The sequence below is a fragment of the Grammomys surdaster genome, unplaced genomic scaffold, assembly GCF_004785775.1.
Source record: "Grammomys surdaster isolate TR1022 unplaced genomic scaffold, NIH_TR_1.0 125561, whole genome shotgun sequence".
NCBI lineage: Eukaryota > Metazoa > Chordata > Mammalia > Rodentia > Muridae > Grammomys > Grammomys surdaster.
In genome coordinates, this window is record NW_021620408.1 from 1,890,735 (window position 1) to 1,912,122 (window position 21,388).

General features: G+C 49.0%; 1 protein-coding gene across 1 annotated transcript in view; it reads right to left on the bottom strand.

The window, feature by feature from the left end:
* Nucleotides 1–410: 410 nt before the first annotated feature.
* Nucleotides 411–21,388, bottom strand: part of Manbal (mannosidase beta like) — a 29,773-nt gene continuing 8,795 nt past the window's right edge. Inside the window, exons 2-3 of the mRNA XM_028786583.1 lie at nucleotides 19,102–19,309; nucleotides 411–1,257 (exon numbers count right to left, since the gene is read on the bottom strand). Coding sequence (XP_028642416.1) covers nucleotides 1,150–1,257; nucleotides 19,102–19,251 — 258 coding nt within the window. The 5' untranslated portion in view covers nucleotides 19,252–19,309 and the 3' untranslated portion in view covers nucleotides 411–1,149. The remainder of the gene's footprint in view (nucleotides 1,258–19,101; nucleotides 19,310–21,388) is intronic.

The following is a 21,388-nucleotide window of genomic DNA, read 5'->3' on the forward strand; positions in this document are numbered from 1 at the left end:
GTGTTAGGGGCACCTGATTCAGGGCCTGTCCTGGGCAGCTGATTCAGGCCCTATAAACAGAGCTGCCTGGAGCCCTGAAGCTTTCTATGGTATTGTGTTGTGTTGTGTTGTATTTCTCAGATCTCTGTGGACAGCAGTGTTGTCCTCTGGCAGTAGGGTCCTGTGGAGAGAGGGGTTCTGGACCCTGTGCAAACTAACTCACAAAGGTCCCCAATGGCTAAGGACAGCACGGAGCCAATGACTGGATCCTTTCTGAAAATCTGCTCCAGAGTGGCCTGGCCTGGAGGGCTGCTTTGGCCAGAGTTGCCCTTTCTCCCCATGCTGTCCCACTTCTCAGGGACAGTGTTTCCCTCACCCTCAGGAGAGACCCAGGCTGCCCCTTTCCCTCCTCAGCAGCAACACAGGCAGGCTCAGCATGCGGGAGCTTTATTTGCTTTGACTTCTCCATATAACTGTCCTTAACTGGTCAGGGAATGAAAGATGTGGGGAGGACAGGCTGAAGTCAAAGGCACTTTGAATGTTAAATGGGTTAAGAAAGAGGTTGGTGTCAAAGTGACAAGCCTGCTTCAAAGGCTTGCAAAGTCTGTGCCCAGGAATCCTGGCCTCATTCAGCTGCACCTTCCTCGGCAGGCATCACTGGACCCGGGCCTTCTACTGTGCCCCCCAACCCAACATCTTCAGGACCTGGCTGCTGCAGTGAGTGGGCTGGCTCACACTGCATGGCTGTGCATCCCCGCCTGAACACATGTGAGGTTCTGTGTGCACAAAAGTGACAAATGTGGCCCAAGCCATGGAAGAGGGTGTGCCTGCAGCCTTAGGCAACTGCACCCTGTGGTGAGGCTCAGTTCTCAAGACCACTGGACTCAGGACTAAAGTGAATACTTTGCTCTCTGAGCCTGACCTGACTTTGGAACCCTGGGGCAGTATTTGCTCTCGGGGAATCTCTTGTGTACCAGAGAGAGAAGGAAGAGGAAGTGGTGGTCTGCAGATGGAGCCTAGGGATTGCTCAGACCTCTGTAGTCAGAGGGAGTTCCAATCATCTCAGACCCTGAGCCAAGGACAGAGACAGTCTGTGGGAGCAAACAGGATGCTGGTTCCCAGGAGGGCTGTCCCCAAGGCTAAAGCCTTGGGCTCTTTGGGCCTCTGAGTCTACCGCTTCTTCTTCGTCTCCTTCTTTGGCCTCTTGTTGGTGGAAGGGATGGCAGCCTTGGGCTTCTTGGACACCTCTGTACTTCTGGGCTCAGACTGCTCTGTCTCCTGTGTGATTTAAAAAAAAAAAAAAAGAGAGAGTACTGTTTAGAGGAATCCAGCTTGACCAAAGGGATTCTGTCAACTGAAGCATGCCATAGAGACACAAGGAAGGACAATTACCCAGACTAGGGGCTGAAAGTACATGGCACTGGGTGGCTCCTTTACCTTCTAGTCCAGTGGCCTGTGGGACTTCAGTCCCATGTTTTATGTGTAAGATGAGGACGGTGATAGACACTTCGGTGGGAGGGGTGTGGTGAAGCCACAGGAAGCACCAGCAGGGCATTAGTTAGGCTTGGCTATGAGGCTAGTTACTGTGGCTGGCACTCCTGGTGATTGTTCATCCTCAGGTTTTGAGCTGGGGGGTGGGGAAGGCAGCTGGCAGGAGGGCTATTACTAACTGTGTGTTACAGGGTCTAGTGGAGGTGCCCTGGGGGAGGTCAGAGGCAGCCTCAGGCCAGAACCCCAGGTTCTCAGTAACTGGGGCAGCTCTGCTCTGTTTCATACCCCACGATGCGCCCTCATAAGATTGGTTGGAACAAAGATTTTGCTGCTGAAAAAAGGAAGTTCAAAGCTGCAGATCTGGGTCTGGCCTCACAGGGAGACAAACAAGCTGAGGCCCTGGAAGGCGCAGGCTGCCCCAGACCACTCTGCTCATACCAGAGCACAATCTGGAGTGGCAGCTCCTACCTGGTATTCTTCTCATCTGGTGATAACATGAGGAGTGCTGTGACCCCAAAGAACACCAAAAGCAGGTTAGCCCAGGGATGTCAGACACAGCCTAGGCTCTGTCTTCAAGCTGCATTTGGTCTGCAGTGTTTATTCTTAAAATTCCATGTTGGGGTGGGGGTGGGGTGTGTGACATAGTGGCTCAGCCAGGAAAGGTGTAGCGAGCCCAATGGTCCCACATAGTAGGAGATAACTGACCTCCAAGTGCACATGGTACGCATGACCCCCATGCAACAAATAATCACATCCATAAATGCAATAAACAAATAAAACAAACAAACAAATAAATGAAATTAAACAATGCAAGCCAGGCTGGTGAGACGGTGCAGTAGCAAAAAGCAGCTGGCATGCAGTTCAATTTCCAGCGTCTCCATGAAGGTGGAAGGAAAACCTAACTCCATAATCGTCCTCTGACTTCCACACGCGTTCTGTGGGGCCTATGCACTTGCACACATCACACACATACATATTCACTCATACACAAAACACACAATACACAGCCTCACACACAGACACACAAACGCACCACACACACCTGAACACACACATATACCTAAATATCTATACATACTCATACATATATACATACCTGCACATACTTAAACAACACTTTCACACACGTATGCACACATACACACACAGTCTCATACATACAGTCACACACACCCCCTCATACACACACATGTTCAGACACACATGCATGCATACATACATCATACATACATACATACATACATACATACATACATCATCCACAAAAACACATAGTAAGAACGTTAAAAAAAATTCAAGATGCATGCCAGCTGGGTGACTGACTTCCCATGAAATCTGGACTCCCAGCTCCTCCTGGGTTCTCTATACACACAGTGATGGCAGCTCTGTGTTCCCTTGTAGTGCCCGTGACTCAACAGCACTGTCTTGTACTCAGGGCCAACACCCCAAGGTGGGAGAACAGCATGGGAAAAGGTCTACCTGCCACCATCTCCTGATACAAGGTCTCACTGGGTAGCCTTGGCTGGAACTTAATATGGGAAAGGTTGCTACTTGTTTTGCCCCTGGATATATTTTTTTAAATTGTTATGAGATTTATTTTCATTTTATGTGTGTTTTGCCTGTATGTATGTCTGTGCATCATATGTGTTCTCAGTGCACAGAGGTCAGAAAAAGGTATTGGAGTCCCTGGAACTGGAGCTACAGATGGCCATGAGCCACAACATGGGTGCTGGGAACCGAATCCAGGTCCTCTGCAAACAGCGCAAGTACTCTTAACTGCTGAGCCGTCTCTCCAGCCTCCAAACCTCTTGATCTTTACTTAAAATATACAAATTAAAAAGCAGACTAAGGCTATTTCCCAGCTCTGGAAGACAAAGAGGTTCCTCTGTTGTGGTGGTCTGAATATGATTGGCCCAGGGAGTGGCACTATGAGTAGGTGTGGCCTTGTTGGAGTAGGTGTGTCACTGTGGGTTTGGGCTTTAAGACCCTTGTCCTAGCTGCCTGGAAACCAGTCTTCTCCTAGTGGCTTTCAGATGAAGATACAGAACTCGTAGCTCTTCCTGCACCATGTCTGCCTGAACACCGCCATGCTCCTGCCCTGTGAACCTGTAAGCCAGCCCAATAAAATGTTGTCCTTATAAGAGTTGTCTTGGTCATGGTGTCTGCTCACAGCAGTAGAACTCTAACTAAGATATCTGTGTTGAACTGGCTGAGCCCAGGTTCTAGCTAATTTGATTTTCTGGCATTACCTGAGTCCCCAGGGCCCAGCTTCCTTCCTGCAAGGGGAGGAACTGCAGCTCAGGGAAATGGCCCTGTGGGTGTTAGGAGAAGGCTTCAGGACTGGAGCTCACATGCCCTAAGCTGCTGAGCCTCCTCCTGTCAGAACTCAATGGTGTCCAAAGTCCTCTAACACTATTATTTATGTAACTTGGCCAAGAAAAAAAAAGTTAGAAAAACAAACAAAACCAAGCCCCAGAAGAGTGGCTGTCAACTGCACACCCTTGCAGAGTCCATAGGACAGGCTCATGCTTAAGGCAAACCCAGCAGGATATGACGTCTATGTCACTGGGGGCCTTGGGAGCAGAGCTGCTCCTTACAGCACCTGCACACGTCGTGGAGGCCAGCTGCCTTTAGGTGCCCTGAGCAGAACTGAGGCCTGTCCGGGTCTCCAGCATGGAGCTGCTCCTCTGAACTCAGGCCTGTGGCGGTGGGGGCTGGTACAGTGACCTCGTGGCTGTCCTGTGCTGCTTCATGCTACAGAGGTTCTTCCTGCTGCCTCGTCCCTTTTGGCTCGGAGACTCCACACACATTCGACTACATGACAGATAACTAGTATGGGCATGTCCCATAGCCTTCCAACTCAACCATCCCAGGTCACATGGCATCTTTTCTAGAAGCCCAGCCTTCCTCCAGCAGGAAGAGTAACCAGGGTCTCAATGATCCACCTTCTACTGTTCTGCAACAGGTCTCAGGGCCTGCTGACCCAACCTTCTCTGTCTTGACTCAGGCACTCTCTAGCATCTGAAACCCCCCACCCGCTTCCAGTCAGCCACTGTCCCTGCCGCACTGCTGCCTCTGCTCACTCCTGAACCTGCCAAAGGACGCTTCCAAGGAGGAGGCCTCTCCACTGTTCCCCACCCTGAGTCCCCCAGGGGCTTTCTACCACGCACTGCCTCATGTCCCATACCTGAGAAGGCAGCTGAAGCAATGTGACAGCGCCGCAGTCAGGTGCACAGCACCATGGTCAGGCGCAGGGGTTCACAGCAGCACCCTCTGTCCTTGCCCAGCTCCTCACCCTGTGGCTTGAGCACTCTTAAGAACATACTCCTGGGGTTGGACGGATGGCTCAGTGGTCAAGAGCACTCGCTGCTCTTCCAACAGACCCAGGTTCAGTTCCCAGCACCCATGTGGCAGCTCACAATCACTTGTACGGAACTCCAGTTTCAGGGAATCTGACATCCTTTTCTGGCCTCTGAAGGGTATACTTACACGCATGCAGGGAAATCATTCAAACACAGAAAGTTAAAACAATAACAACAAAATCTACTTATAATGACTGCCCAGCCGTCCTTCTCTGCTGCATTTCTTTTTGGAAGTGTCCAGATACTTTATAACACCACCAAAACTTTACCAGAGACATGTATACTGTGTGTATGGTGTACACATGTGCATGTGTTCATGTGTGTGCATGTGTACATAGGTATGTGTGGACACATACGTGTGTGGAGGCCAGAGGCTGATGTTGGATGTCTTTCTTCATTCCAGGTCACTTCTAAGGTGACATGTTCTTATGTCTGTCTCACCCAGCTAGCCACTGGCAGGACAGTGGCTATGTGAATAAGTGAGGACACAATGCAGGTGCAGGGACGGGTCCTCTTGTCTATCACTAAGAAAACATTGGAGACAAGGCCTCTTGTTTTCTATGAGCTCAGAGCACAGCACTTTCAGATCCAATTCATGCAGCCTCCAGTGTTGCCACCAGCCATACCACGGCCATACAACAGCCACACCATGGTCACACCAGCCACACCATGGTCACACCAGCCACACCATGGCCACACCAGGCACACCACGGCCACACCAGCCACACCACGGCCATACCCTAGTCACACCACGGCCACACCAGCCACACCACGGTCACACCAGCCACACCACGGCCATATACCAGCCACACCATGGCCATACACCAGCCACACCACGGCCATACCCTAGTCACACCACAGCCACAGCAGCCACACCACGGCCATACACCAGCCACACCATGGCCACACCAACCCACCAGCCACACCACAGCCACACCAGCCATACCACGGCCATACCTGCCCACCAGTCACACCACCATATACCAGCTACATCCCAGCCACATCCTAGCCACATACACCAGCTACATCCCAGCTACACCCCAGCCACACCAGCCCAGCAGTCACACCATGGCTATATCAGCCCCAACACTGTTGGTAGTTAGCAAGTTAGGCCCTGTGCCATTCATCTAGACAAAGTCCATCTAGACTAGGCCCATTCAGGATGGGCCTCAGGCTAAAAACACAGGGAAAGGACCAGGGCTGGCCTGAGGTCTCGGTTGGTGAGCAGCAGAGCCAGGATCTGTGTCTCTCACTGTTTCACTGTTAACTATAAAATCTATTTTATATACTTAGCAGCCTCCCCTAGAGTCCCATGACAGAATGAGAAGACCAGTCTGTTCTAGATTCTGTCTGTCCCCTCTTTGTGACCAGTGGTCCTGGAGGAGTTAGAAAAGCGGTTTAACAGTGCAGTCATGTTTGCTTTGTGCAGTGGGAGTGATCCTCTGTGGTGTGTACTCACCACAGTCATCAGGCCTCTCAACACATTAGCTGTTCCTCCTCGCCCTACCCGCCCCCACCTCAGCTTTTGGAACTGCCACCCATGCAGCTGCCCAAGTTCATTTCTAAGTTCTCCCTGGTCCCTCATGCCCCCACACCGATCTGTCCCCAAGGCCTGTTTATTCTACTTTCTAAGAGCTTCTAGATTTGCTCACCCCAACCACGCACACGATCCACTGCCCACTCGGATCCACGGCAGCTCATCCACTACACACTCCACATCCTTCTCTCGAATCCTCCCTTCTCGTCCTCCACATGCTTTCCAGTCTCTTTCCCTAAAACGATGAGAATAGTCAGGACTGGGACTGCTTTTAAATTTTAAAATGTTACTGGTCTTTTGTATGAGATGGATTTTAAAAGACCCAGTATGGTTTCTGGGAGGCAGTCTATCCCAGCCCCGGCCTTGTCTCCAGGCAGGTCCCTCTCACTCAGGGCCACTGGCATTGCTTGCTGACATCCACTTGTTGCACAGGGGCTTAGCACTCACTGTCTACTCATGTGTGCCCAGGATAAGAAGTTCTGTGCTCACCACAGGGGGCTACAGAAGGACCAGTACACTCCAGTCACTTGCTCACTGGGCCTCGTGATGATAAGGAAGCCACTGGAGCCTCATTTACTGGCAAGGAAGCCAAAGCTGTGACACAGCAACCTGCTGGGCAAGCTCCAGGGAAGCAAAGGCGGCTGTCACAGTGTGATCTGGGTCCTCTGTCTTAGCGGTACGGGGGTAGGGGGTGGAGGGTGTTTCCCTCTAAGCTGACAGGAGTGACTGAGCAAGTGAGTGACTTAACTTCTCTTCAGATGTGTGTGGCTGGGACAAGCCAGGGAAGTGCAGACTACATACCCAACAGCCTTACCTTTCAGTCTGGGGGAGCCATACCTCGTCTAAAACAATTGAGGAAAAAGAAGAAGCCTCCATTGCCAGGTGTTTCCTGGGTCCATGGAGGTGTCTTTTGTGAACACAGCCCTGTCTATAACAAGGTGACAAGAGAGCAGATCACCAGGTCAGAAAATGCTGCTATCAGCCAGGCCCAGGGAACGGAATCCGTGCAGTGTTGGAGAGAAGGATTAGGCTTCCTGTCTCCACTGTGCAGCTCTGAGGCTGTGCCCCTGCAAAGCAGGACAGAGCAGTGTCCTGATTCAACACTGTCATTTCTCCCTTGAAAACAGTCCAGGAAAGGAAAAGTGGCTGCTCAGGCGCTGCCTAGAACCATCTCATCAGACCCAGGAGCTTTCCTCTCAGCTCAGCAAGATTAGGACTCCACAGAACTCAGACCAGTCAGCCTCACACTGGAGCTCTGCACCTTCCTACTGCGTCATTCCTGCTGGAGGCCCCAGGCAGGCCAGGGGCTAAAATAACCTTGTAGAGATGGAGCAGGGCAGTGGCCTTGAGACCAGGACAAGCTACCAGATGAAATGGGGAGTGAGGGAGGCTGTCCACAAGGGCTCAACTGTGCCAGAGACACAGCATCCAAGACCTTGGCAGGTAAGTGGAACTGTGTTAGAAAAAACAATCTGGGCAGGGTGGCTGAGGAGACAGCTCAGTAAAGCATTTTCTGTAGTAGCATAAGGACCTGAGTTCAGATCCCCAGGACCCATGTAAAGAGTGGGTGTGGCAGCACACACCTGCTATCCTGGCTTAGGGAAGCAAAGACAAGATGCCTGGGGCTTGCTGGCCAGCTAGTGCGGCTGAACTGCTGAGTTCCAGGTTCAGTGAGAGAACTCATGGCAGAAACATAAAGAGAAGGGAGCTAGCTGGGAGAGGGCTCCGTTGGCCAAGAGCTGATCTTGGCAGCAAACCTGGGCTGGATTCCCAGCACTCAGTGTCTGTAACCCACTCTAGGAGATCCAATGCTTTCTTCTGGCCTATATGAACACTGCACACACATGGTGCATAGACATACACACAGACAAAACATTCTTATACATGGAAAACAAGATAAAAACTAGTTAAGAAAAACAAAACATGACGAACAATTGAGGAAGACAACTGACATTAACCTGGGCCTCTGCAGCTCTACATATGAGTGCCCATGAGCACACGTACACACGTACACACACACACCTACAACCTCAGAGGCTCATTCCAGACACACTTTGACAGAACTCTCCAGGTCCTTCGCACTGGTTAGACTGCTATGTCTAGCCTCCCTATGAGCTGGCACACACTTGCAGCTGGGCTGCCATGGGAGCATGAAGCCTTCCCTCTGCCCACCACACAGCACTCTCAGGAACGTGTCATTAAGTCAAGCACATCTGCCTCCGGGGCCAGCTACAAGCTCCTCCCAAGCAGCAACCCCATGCCACCAGAACCAGAGTCGGTTCTGTGAGCCAGTCCCTGGATGTCAGGACTGGGAACGCATTTGTTCAAGTTAACTCTATAGTTATGGTGGCCCTGATGGGCATGGAGACTCAAGGTCCCCACAGAACTTTTCCCAGGCTCTGGTACTGTTGGCCACTGACCCAGAGCTCAGGGAAGGGCTTTTAGATCTCCAAACACTACACAGGTTTCAGGTTCTCTTTGGGCAGCACACTAAATGCCACCACAGTCACTATATGTGGATAAGTCCCCCAGGACAGCATGTGCTCAAGTAAAGCTTCTTGTAAAGTGACCTAGCAAGGAAATGGCTCTGAGCTATAACCCCTGGTGACAAGGACGCTGACAGCAACCATCTTCCCTACTCAGCACAGGGCCCGAGAAGGAAGTCAGTACCCTGGGAAAGGCAGAACTGGAGAGACAGCTCCAGAGACTCTAAGCTTCCAAGTCCACTCTGCCTCAAGATCTCCAGTTCCCCAAGCTAAGGAGCCAATACCACGGCTGTGTGGGGAAGCGGCAGGGATCAGGCGGCTGAGCTCTCATCAGCACAACAGACCTGGACAGAGATGTAAGCAAGCAAGCCGGCCACCTTCTAGGTGTTGGCAGCTGGCTCATTGCTGAGACGAGACAGGAATATTCAAGATTAGATCAGCCAACATTTTAACTTATGGTGAACTGCCAGATGCACTCTGGCTGCCTGCTACACAAGTCACTGAAGAAAGCCAGGACCCACTGACTTAGGACTGACTGCTTCTACATTCTGTGCAGAAGCTGATCCAAAAGACATCTGGGGGGCAGGGGTGGTGGCAAGCTCGGGCCAGACAGGGGACAGGGAGCAGCCACCCACACTCCTTCACTGTTCTTTCTTTCCGTTTTCTTTCTCCCTCTCTTTTCTTCTTTAAGACAGGGTCTCGCCAGCTGGTGGTGGCGCATGCCTTTAATCCCAGCACTTGGGAGGCAGAGGCAAGTGGATTTCTGAGTTCAAGGACAGCCAGGGCTATACAGAAAAATCATGTCTCGAACCCCCCCCCCCAAAAAAAAAACCCACCAAAAAAAAAAAAAAAAAAACCAAACAAAAAAACTGAAAGACAAGAAAGGGTCTCATTATGAAGTACTGGAACTTGTTATGTTAACCAGGCTGGCCTCAAACTCACAGGATCCAAGTGCTCTGCCTTGAGGTGCAGGAAAAAGGTGGGCCCCAGCACGCAAACTCACAGGATCTAAGTGCCTCTGCCCCAGCATGTCTGGCTCACTGCCCTTTAAGGTGCTGCATCTCATCTAGAAAAACCTGCAAAAACCTCCCCAGAAAAGCACCCAGAGAGCTTACAGATGTTATCACAGACCCCAGAAGCCCTAAGTCAGCTCTGCTAGAACCCCTCTGAAGAGGGCTGCCTGGGCCTGGTAGAGACAGCAAGCAGAACCTATCTGCATCTAGTTTCAGGGAATTTCACATAAGCTCCCCAGGACTCCAACTTTTGGAGGAAGAGATCTCTGCTTCTCAACCCCAGCTGTCACTCTGCAGCTCCAACCCACTAACCACCGCTGTCCCCAGCAGGCCAGCTGTACAGTTCCTGCCAGAGGTCTTTCAATTAGACCAAGCAGGAAGGCAGCCTCCTTGGGATGCTGTAGCTGAGAGAAAAATCCTGGGAGCAGTCATCTCACCACAGGGTCAGGGAGCAGAGGAAGTAGGCCCTGGTGAGAGCCATGAAAGGCAAGAGACAGAGGGGCAGAGGAGGCAGAGGCCACCTTAGGAGTCCCAGGTTCCCACCCCAGCAGTGACCACATATCAGCCAATCTAAAGTGCACATAAACTTCAAGCATGGTAGGAAAGCAAGGGCAAGGTCAGGCCTTGCTGGAATCTTAATTTCTTTGCAGAGCCCAGCAACTCCTTAGGTTTCAATTAGGCATGCTAACGGAAGCTGGATGTGGTGGAACACACTGATAATCCTAGCTGCTGAGGGAAGCAAAGGCAGAAGGATCAGAGTTCAAAGTCATCCTTAGATACATAGCAAGTTCAGGGCTAGATGGGCTAGGGCCAGTCAGGGCAACAGGAGTAGTGCCAGTTTCAAAAGAGTGACTTCCCAATGCACGCACGCACACACGCACGCACATTCTCCATTACTCCAAGGTCTTTATTCTAACTTCTCCCAGCTTTTCCTTTCCCAACGTGTTTGGTTGGTTTTTGTTGTTGTTATTTTTTTTCCAGAGAGGGTTTCTCCATGTAGCCCTGGCTATCCAGAACTAGCTCTGTAAACCAGGCTGGCCTTGAACTCAGAGATCACCTGCCTCTGTGCTCTGAGTGCTGTGATTAAAGGTATGTGCCACTATGTACAGCATAAATCTTATTACTTTTATTTACTGTGTATGTGTGTATACATACACGTGTGATATTGTGAAGGTCAGGGGATAACTTTATGGAGTCAGTTCGCTTCTTCCACCATGGAGGTCCTGGAATTGGAAAAGGCTTGGGGCCTTGACCCACTGGTCACCAGTGTCCCTCGGACCCTTTTTTAGCATGCTCCATATAACCAAACTAAGTGCATTTGCTGTCTTGTCTGAGTCTAGGTTACCTCATTTTTTTTTTTTTTTTTTTAATTCAGCCTTCAGGAAAATACTTGGGTTGTGTGGCCTTGGCCTTAGTCAGGAGCAAATAAATGTTTTCTCAGGTCTTAGCTTAATGAGGTGTCAATGGGAAAACCTTCCATCTGGCTTAGGATTCTGGCTTGCATTGGCCAATGGGTTCTTGTTTCTCCTCTGAAAAGGAAGGGGGTGGTGTGGGAAGCATTTATATGTGTTCTTTTTTCCTCCTGATTAGCCCCCAAAGAGCTTTCAAATAATCTCCTAAGTATTGAAGCACTGAAGGCATAAACCGTTGTAAGAAATCAGCTTACTGGAAAACAGAAAAGACATTTTTTTGCTTTTCAAAGGCTTTCCCAGCTAAAAATATTATCTTCTGACCCAAAAAGCTGCTAATAAACCTTGTGTCTATATGCTGAGCAAGAGGATCGTTTGCCCTAAGCAAACCAGCAAAGAGCAGCAAAGAGCCCTTCACCCACTCTGCCCCTCCCCCACTTCTGTAGCATCCTCAGCTACCAAGCACCTCCTCACTGCCCTCAGGCTATAAGGAGCCTCTACAAGCTGCTCCTACTTTCCTAGGCTCCCTAAGACCTCCCTTGTCCCCAGTTAAAGCCCCCTTCCTCCACCCTGAACCTGAACGGCTGGCTGTCAGACACAGCCCACACGGCCAGCCCAGACACTCACCACTGCTCTCTCGTTCTCACACACAGCTCCTCTCCTCTCCATGTGAGTAGTTACAATTGTGGGAGGGAGAGGAGGTTGTCTCATGGCAACACACAGAAGAAAGTTGGTAGCAGAATCCCTAGTCCCAGGGACCGACCATATGCTACTCTCAGGCAGTAAGTGGGCTCATAGTACTTTATTTTAATATCATCATCATCATCATCCCCACCACTACTGACCCACAGAAAAGGTTTTGTTTTGTTTTTTTAATTTTTAAAAGATGTATCTGGCCGGGCGGTGGTGGCGCACGCCTTTAATCCCAGCACTTGGGAGGCAGAGGCAGGCGGATTTCTGGGTTCGAGAGTTCGAGGCTAGCCTGGTCTACAGAGTTCCAGGACAGCCAGGGCTACACAGAGAAACCCTGTCTCGAAAAACCAAAAAAAAAAAAAAAAAAAGATGTATCTGTTAGCATTCTGTCTAAACTCCACCCCAAGGTTACCTGGCGACAGCCAGGTATACTCAGTCCTACAGTTACCTGGCAACAGTCAGATAGGCCTGGCCCACAATAAAAGGGGCTGCTTGCCCCTCCCCTCTCTCTTGATCTGCTCTCTTACCTTCTTGCTCCTCCTCTGTCCTTTCCCCCTCTCTCCACGGGCTCATGGCCGGCCTCTATTCTTTTCCTCTACTTTTTTACTCTCTCTCCCTTTCTCTGCCTTTCTCTCCCTCTACTTCCCTCTTAACTCCACTCCCCGCCCCCACCATGCCCTGAATAAACTCTATTCAGTGTGGCTGGCCCCTCAGGGGGAAGGGATGCTTCGGCATAGGCCCCCGAGGCATCCCCTTCCCCCCATACTTCATCATCCCACCTCCGCAGAACATATTCTATATCTCTTTTATCTTTTTATAAACATGTCAGTATTTATTTTATTTTATGTGTACGAGTGATTTGTCTCCTTGTTTAAATGCATACCATGTGCCTGATACCCACAGAGATGGAAGGTCAGGCTGAAGAGGTTGCTGGATCTATTGGAATTGGAGTTGGTTGTAAACCACCATGTGTGTGCTGGGAACCAAACCCAGGTCATCTGCAAGAGCAGCCAGTGCTCTTAACAGCTGCCATCTCTCCAGCCTCAGTTTTTGTTGTTTAGGATTTATTTTATTTGAATTTATTTTTTTATTTGTTTGTTTTTCGAGACAGGGTTTCTCTGTGTAGCCCTGGCTGTCCTGGAACTCACTCTGTAGACCAGGCTGGCCTCAAACTCAGAAATCTGCCTGCCTCTGCCTCCCAAGTGCTGGGATTAAAGGCATGCGCCACCACTGCCCAGTTTAGGATTTATTTTATTTGTATTTGTGTGTGTGTGTGTGTGTGTTTATACTAGTGCCTACAGAGGCCAGAGGAGGGTGTAGGATCCTCTGGAGCCTGAGTTCTAAGTGCTATGAGCTGCCAAATCTGGGTGCTGGAAGCCAAGCTTAGGTGCTCTGCAGAACAGTAGCCATCCTAACTGAACCATCTCTCCAGTCCCCTAGCACGCTCTTATTAAAAGGAAATGGCACACCATTTTAATCCTAGAACTTAAAAGAGAGAGGTGGGCAGATCTCTGAGTGTGAGGACAGCCTGGTCTACAGATGAGTTCTAGACCAGCTAACACTGGAGCCAGTGAGATGGCTCAGTAGGTGAAATAACTTGCCATGAAGCTGATGACAGGAGTTTGATCCCCAGAGTCCACACAGTAGAGAGAACAGATAGGTTCTGAGTTATCCTCCTACACAGACACATGCATCCACAAAGACGGCAAAAACAGCTCTGTGTGGTGGTACACACCTGTGACTGCAGTACTCGGGAAACTGAGGCAGGAAGGCTACTATTCTCAGTTTGAGGCCAGCATGGGCTACAGTGTAGAATCTTGTTTCAGCTAAACAAAACAAAGCCAAGTTAATACAGTAAATGTCAGTTAGGAAGACAGCTCCCTGTGTTCCCTGCCCCCTGAACTACAGAAAAACAAAAACGATTTGCTGCAATGTGTTTATATTTTAAAAGATGGCGTAAGTTAAGGCTTCCTGCTTGTTGGGTGACTTAAGAGGCACATACTTAAAAAAAATACTTTCTGTCTGTTTTTTGGAGACATGTATTAAAAATTTTTAAAACTTTCGGGGAGGGCGTCACAGTGAGCATGTGGAGGTCAGAGAGGAACGTTCAGTAGATTTTGGAGAGCTTCTTTATGAGCCCTTTGTCAACTCCTAGCTCAAAAGAGCCTGCTTTGGCTCTTCCCTGAAAGCCTGTGGATGGACCCAAGCCTCTGCTCACTTCAAAGGGTTAGGAACAATAGGCGGAACATGGTTTCCTTTCCTAGCTCTCCAGATAAAACAAGTTATCACGCCCCCAGCCCTGGAGACCCAGAGCAGCTTCAGCAGCGGCAGCTAATGACAATAAGTTTGTCACTTACAATACTCACAGCATGCCCTGGCCAAGGAGTGAGGCCGGCCACAGAATACCAGCACAGGCCACAAGCCAGTCCATGCTGGAGCCCCTCCAAGCTCTGCCCTTTGTCTTGTTTACACATGCATAGAATATGCACATGCTGTATGTGGTATATGCATCCACGTGCATGGACAGAGACTAGAAGAAACACCTAATCTGGAGCCTGCTATTTTCCAGCTAGGTTGGTGGGGGACAAGCCCTAGTATTCTGTCTGCCTCGCCCACCCAGGGCTGGGGTCACATGCGCTTAGCCATGTGGATGCTAGGTCCTCATATTGCACTGCTAGCACTTCACCACTGAGCCATTTCCAGATCCCACTGCAGACAGTGCAGCCTAAATTGGCCCTGAATTAGCTGGGATTACAGGTGTGTGCCACAGGGCCAGCTCGTAGTCCTTTTCTCATCTCACGTCTGTGTCTGTGTCTCCCTGGGAGACTTCATGTTCTCCATCCTCCCACATGGCTTCTATGTCATCTGACACATGCCCTAACATCGTCAACTGCTTGCCCACCTCTTTCTACAGACATGCAAACCCACCTGCTGACTTGACAGACCACCCAGATGCCTTAAAGGCACCTTTTTAAATATGTAATTCATTTTTTATTATGTTCATTGGTATTTTGTCCACATGTCTGTCTTTCTGTATGACGACACAGAAGCCCTGGAACTAGAGTTACAGACAGCTGTGAGCTGCTATGTGGGTGCTAGGAATTGAACCCAGGTCCTCTGGAAGAGCAGCCAGTGCTCCCTGAGCCATCTCTCCAGCCCCTTAAAGGCACTTTTTAAAAACCTAAAGCCTGGTGCACCTCTTCCCTTGGCCGCACACCACCCCTGCTCCTTTGACTTGGTTCCCCACTGCACCAGGACCCATCATCCTCTCCACTGCACAAGCAGGAGCTCTGGAACCCAACAGGCTCCAAGATGTGCAGTCTCCAGGATGTACTGTGCATTAAGAAACAGCTGGCCATGGTGGTATACACCTTTAATCCCAGCACTGAAGGAGGGGGGGAGGGAAGTGGGTCTCTATGAAGCCAGTCTGGTCTACATGCAAAGTGAGTTCCAGCCAGCCAAGGCTATATAGTGAGACATTGCGGGGGAGGGGAGGAAGAAGGTATGATGTTTATGACTATGTGCCAGCTCAGTACTTCAGAAGAAGGATTATAAATATATGAATATTCATATATATATATACACATATATACACATATACACACACACATACACACACAAGCTTTTATTTGGGTTAAAAACCAACAATGAATCAAAATGATAAAGATGAATCATAGTAATAAAAATGGCTCCCTAGGGAGGAAGCGGGGAGTGGTGGAGGCATAATGAGATTAAAGGAAAGTCTATGAATGTGCCTTATTATACAGTTTAGAAGTGTTATATATAAACATCTTATAAGATTTCAAAAACAAACTAAAAAGAAAAGTTCCTAGAAACTGAAAACAAGTTGTAGCAAATGCACCTAATGTCTCCCAGAGTGGGGTGACCCAGAGTGGGGTGACCCAGAGTGGGGTGACCCAGAGTGGGGTGACCCACGGAGAAGAGACTGAGAGCACTGTTCTCGACGCAGTCTCCCTGCAGGAACACAACCCAAGCGAGGCCAAGACAAACCCTCACTTTCCTGCCTGAGGCAACACTGTAAACAGCTGCTGTCTTTCTAGGGGCTGTCCGCATGGACGGTCCCTGCTGGCATGGCTGGTCCTTACCAGCACTGGGCACTGGGATCTCTTAACAGCTCCCTCACTCCCACGGCTGGTAAGAGTACACTGTGCGTAACCCATTAAGCAACGAGGCTTATGCTGGACACGTGCTTTCTGCAAGTCTGAAATTTCAGTAGATAGTAGGTAGAAAGTGCTTATATGACCAGCCCTTAATAAAAAGCCTTGTGGGCTAGGGCCTCGTGTGTAGAACACTTGCCTCTCAGTAAGTGATGTCCTAGATCTAATGCCCGATACTGTCACAGAAAAAGAAAACTGTGAGCTTACAGCCATGTTTATAGGCTGGGGATGTAACTCATTTGGTAGAGTGCTTGCCTAGCCTGCATGAGGCTCTGGGGTTAGTCCCAAACACCTCATAAACCAGATGTGGTGGTACATGTCTAAAATTCATCATTAGAGATATAGAGGTAGGAAGATCAGGAATTTAAGGCCAACATCTGCTATATGACATTGTCTCAAGCAACCCAAAAAAATCCACACCCTGGACACAGAGTCTCTTAGGAGTTCCTTGCTAGGCAATGCCTCGGGGTCTATGGACGGACTCTGTGCTGCTGGAGCTGGACACATCCGTGTGGCTCCAGCTGTGGCACTTTTGGCCTTGGGTCAGTTCTTCTCCAGCTTTATCCCATGCCTTCTCTATAGCCTTTCACGGTGGTAACCACAGCTGTGGGGCCTCCTAGCTCATCACTGAATCTAAGTTGGCCTTGGTGACCTCCACCACAGCAGGATAAAACAAATTAGTCATTTTGTTAATCTTTCTATGAAATAAGACTGCCAATGTAAGCCAAAGATATAATGTTAGAACTGGCAAGATAGCGCAATGGGTAAAGGCACTTACAGCCAAGCCTAACAACATGAGTTCAACCCCAGGGACCCTCATGGTCCAACTGCTGATGGCTGCCCTCTGACCTCCATACACAGTGGTACATGCACACACTCACATACCATCTAACTAAAACAAACAAACAAATAAATGTGAAAACTGTTTTAAGATTCAATTAAACTCAAAATAAAAAACACCTGAGTCTTCAGTTTGAATTCTAAATACCCGGTATGAATTCCAGTTCTTTCCATTGAGATAGAGTCTCACTGTGTAGCCAGCCCAAATTGGCCTACAATTTACTAGAGTCTAGACTGCCCTCAAACTTACAGCAATCCTCCTGCTTTAGCTTCCTGCCTGCTGTAATTATAGGTGGGAGCCATTATACCTGGTGCAATTTCTTTTTTAAAACACATATTGTGGCTGAGTGTGTTAGTACACACTTGTTATCACAGCACTTGGGGAGCTGAAGTGGGAGAAAAGTGGGTTCAGGGACAGTCTGGGCTTCAAAGGAGACTCTATCTCAAGTATCAAAACAAAGAAATAAAACCCAGGTCAGTGGAATGGTTCACACGGTAAACATGTCTGCTCCTAAGACTGGCAAACTGAGTTCCAGCAACCACATGGTGGCTCAAAACAATCATAGATGGTTGTGAGCCACCAGGGGATCCAACAGGCATACACATACTCATATAAACACATGCAGGCAATATATTCATACATATAACGTAAAAACAAAAAATATTAAAAATTTTTAAATGTTTACTCAAATTTTTAAACTGTGATGTTTACTGAAGAGAGGGCTCACTGGTAAAGAGTACTCAGTGTCTTCCAGGAGGACCTGGGTTCAGTCCCAGCACCCACATCGGGCAGCTCACTCAACTTCACCTAGGAACACAAAGGTCCTCAGGGAGCGACTGCAGCTAGCACTGCAGAGGGGAGCACTGACCCTCAGTGGTGAGCAGCAGTGGATGCTATAGCCATTTCGGACAAAGACTTCGGGGTCAGCGAGAGCATCTGAACTTCCGATGACCTCTCAGTGCAGGAGCCAGACACCATGATCCTGCCTACACTAACCTAACCTCAGCTGTGCAGCACAAGTCCACAGCACCAGTCATGATGCTGCACCAATAACTGCACGGCCTTAGGGGCCCATATGGAACTTCCTGTGCGAACAGTGGCCACACAGAGAAGTAATTATCCAAATCCTGGGATGTGTAGATCACAGATGATAAAGACTTGGTTTCTCCAACATATCAGCATCAGAAGAAAGTGGGGACAATGTATAAATCCAAAGCTAATGTGTTCATGTCACTGTGTGTGTCCAAACTCTCTGTGCCCAACTTAAACCTCCACTGCACCTCTCACCCAGTCCCCTCTGTGTTCCAGCCACCATCATTTCTAGGTCCCTGGAGTAGCTCCAGCTCCTTGCAGGCACTTCCCCTGCCTGGGAATGCTATTCTCCCTCCTTCCCCACTGTACCTGGTAGATACCTGCTCATTCTGACTCAGCAGAGGGACAGCCAGCCCTTCCCCAGGGGATGATTGGGTCCCTCCACCTAGTTATTCACTCATACTGTACCTTGTATTTCTCATGGAAGTACATTTATTGCTTCCCCCTCCCCCCAATTTTGGGAGATATGATCTCACTATCTGGCCCAGACTGGCCTTGAACTCATAATCCTCCTCCCTTGGTCTAAGTGCTGGGACTATAAGCATATATCATTAAGTACTGTTCTATATCTGCAGCCCTCCCAAAGACAAGACAATCCCTAAAGGCAGAGGCCACATCTCTTAGCAGTCCATGTGCAACAGGAGCTAATGAAAGTCTTACCAGAAACCATCATGAATGGCTCACACTAGTAGTCCCACAAGGCTGGCTCATGTCTAAAGCCAGCTAGACTCTGCCTCAAAATAAAATAAAGAGCTTAATAGAAACCTAGCATTCAGGACTCATGGAGATAGAGTTTGGGGCCAGCCCTAAGTTATAAAATAAGAATTTGCCTTAAAAAATTAAGAAAAACACCAGAACAAATGAAGCCACATGGCCCCATACATTAGGTAGGCTTCCAGGGACCAAGCTAATTTGACAAGGGGCTAGCACAGTCCCTGCCAATCTTGCTTGTGATGATTTCTTATGGTATAAGAATCTAGCCTGCTATCCAGACAGCTGAGGTCCCAGGGAAGGACTCACCGTCTCATGGGACTTGGGAATGGGTACGATGATGGCCAGGACACAGATGAGCTGAAAGATGGCTCCCAGGAAGAGCCCGTACCGCAGCAGGTTCTCCAGGAAGGTGGGCTCAGGCACCTCGGGAGGCGAGAAGTCTAGGTCGGAGGCCATGGTCCAAGGCACCAATGCCAGGCGTCTCTTGAGATTCACTGTTCTCCAGAACCAGATTCTAAATGGAAAGAGTGAATATCAGGTTTCTCCATGTGATCTTTGAGTGGTCCCACTGGGTACATGCACACACCGAACAGGAAGCAACTTCAGGGAGGCATAAACCATTCTTCAATCTAATTGGAAGATACATGCACAACAAACCATCCTTTTAACTTTGTAAATGTTTGATATTTTCTGAATATAATGCTAATAAAAATAAATAAGCAAATGCAAAAATCTCCAACCAATGTTTTTATAAAGACCTGCACATTTCTGTATTTGTTCTGTTTTGCTTTTGAGATAGTATCTCACTCATCTTGGACTGGCCTGGAGCTTGCTATTAACCTAGGATGAGCATGAGTTTCTCATCTCCTGTTTCTGCCTTCAAGTGCTGGGGCTGGAACCCAGGGCCTCACGAATGCTGAGCAAGCAGTCTACCAACTGAGGAACACGGACTACTTACCTGACTTTGTTTATCTATTCATTCACTTAGTGGTATAACACTTAGGGATAACAAAGACTGAAGAAAGAGACACAGACTAATGGCTGCTCTCAAAGCTCTGTCCAAAGGGAGGCACACAGTGAACCACGGGGCCAGGCTGTATGGGGAAACTGTTTGGGAGATGTTAGATCTTGTATGGGGTGTGAGAGAAGGCCCCTGTGGATGACGCAGATCTTCAGTAAACAGAGATGAGAACAGGGCAAAAGTAGAGTGACTCACACTTGTAATCTGAGGGAAGAATAGTCTAGATAGAAAGAAAAGGAGATGGAGAGAGACCCCAGGGTGGACAAGGGACCCACATGGCCAGGAAGGGAATCTGGAAGCTGGGGAGATGAGGTGGGGATAAACATTGGAAGATCCAATCCTTTTTAACTTGACCAAATAAAAAGTAAAGCAGAGAAAAGTACTAAGTTCTAAATTACTTTTTGTTGCTGTTGTTTTATTTATTTATTTACTTTTTGTTTTTTTTTTGTTTTGTTTTCTGAGACAGACTCTCCTTATATAGCCCTAGCTGTCCTGGAACTCAGTATCTAGATCAGGCTGGCCTTGAACTCAGAGATCTGCCTGCCTTCCTGACTTTTGTGCCATGTGCTGGCATGCAGAGGTGTGTACCACACCCAGCTTTAAACTACACGTTTGAATGAAGACAAAGTGGATACAGAGAAACCCCCGCCCATACACAGAAGCTGGTAGATAGGTAACAGGGTGACCAGTCAGGCCTTCGCCCACCTCTCCTCTCACCAGCCCTCTCCCACTCTCTCTGTTTCTTTTCTTTTCTTTTGTTTGTTTTCGAGACAGGGTTTCTCAGTATAGCCCTGGCTGTCCTGGAACTCACTCTGTAGACCAGGCTGGCCTTGAACTCAGAAACCCACCTGTCTCTGCCTCCCAAGTGCTGGGATTAAAGGCGTGCGCCACCACCGCCCGGCTCTCTCTGTTTCTTAAAAGACATGGTTTCTCTGTGCAGCCCTGGCTGTCCCGGAACTTCCTCTGTAGACCAGGCTAGACTAGATCTGCCTGTGGAGTGCTCAGATTAAAGGCTTTTGCCATCACTGCCAGGCTCCTTATTTCCTCCTCCTCCTCCTCCTCCTCCTCCTCCTCCTCCTCCTCCTCTTCCTCCTCCTCCTCTTCCTCCTCCTCCTCTTCCTCCTCCTTCTTTTTTAATGATTTTTTTATGTGCATTGGTGTTTTGTCTGCATGTATGTCTGTGTGTCAGATCCCCTGTAAGTCAAAGACAGTTGTGAGTTGAACCCTGGTTCTCTGCAAGAATAGCCTGTGCTCTTAACTACTGAGGCATCTCTCCAGCCCATCTTCTTCCATTCTTAATAACGCTGTCTGTGGCTCTCCAAGAACCCTGAGCCCTCCATGAAGCTGCCATCTTCCCAGAACAGCCTTCCAACCATGACCGCTATTCAAAATTCCACTCTTAACTCCAAGCCTGAGAACAGGGGTCACCCTCATCATGTCTTTTGTGTCACCCTCCCCTTTGCCTCTTCTTTATCATGGCACCCCAACAATAAAGGGACAAATGTACTGTGCTATCAGGTGTCACAGGTGCCTTTGTGTTTTCAAAGAGAGACGTGTACTATACCATGCAAT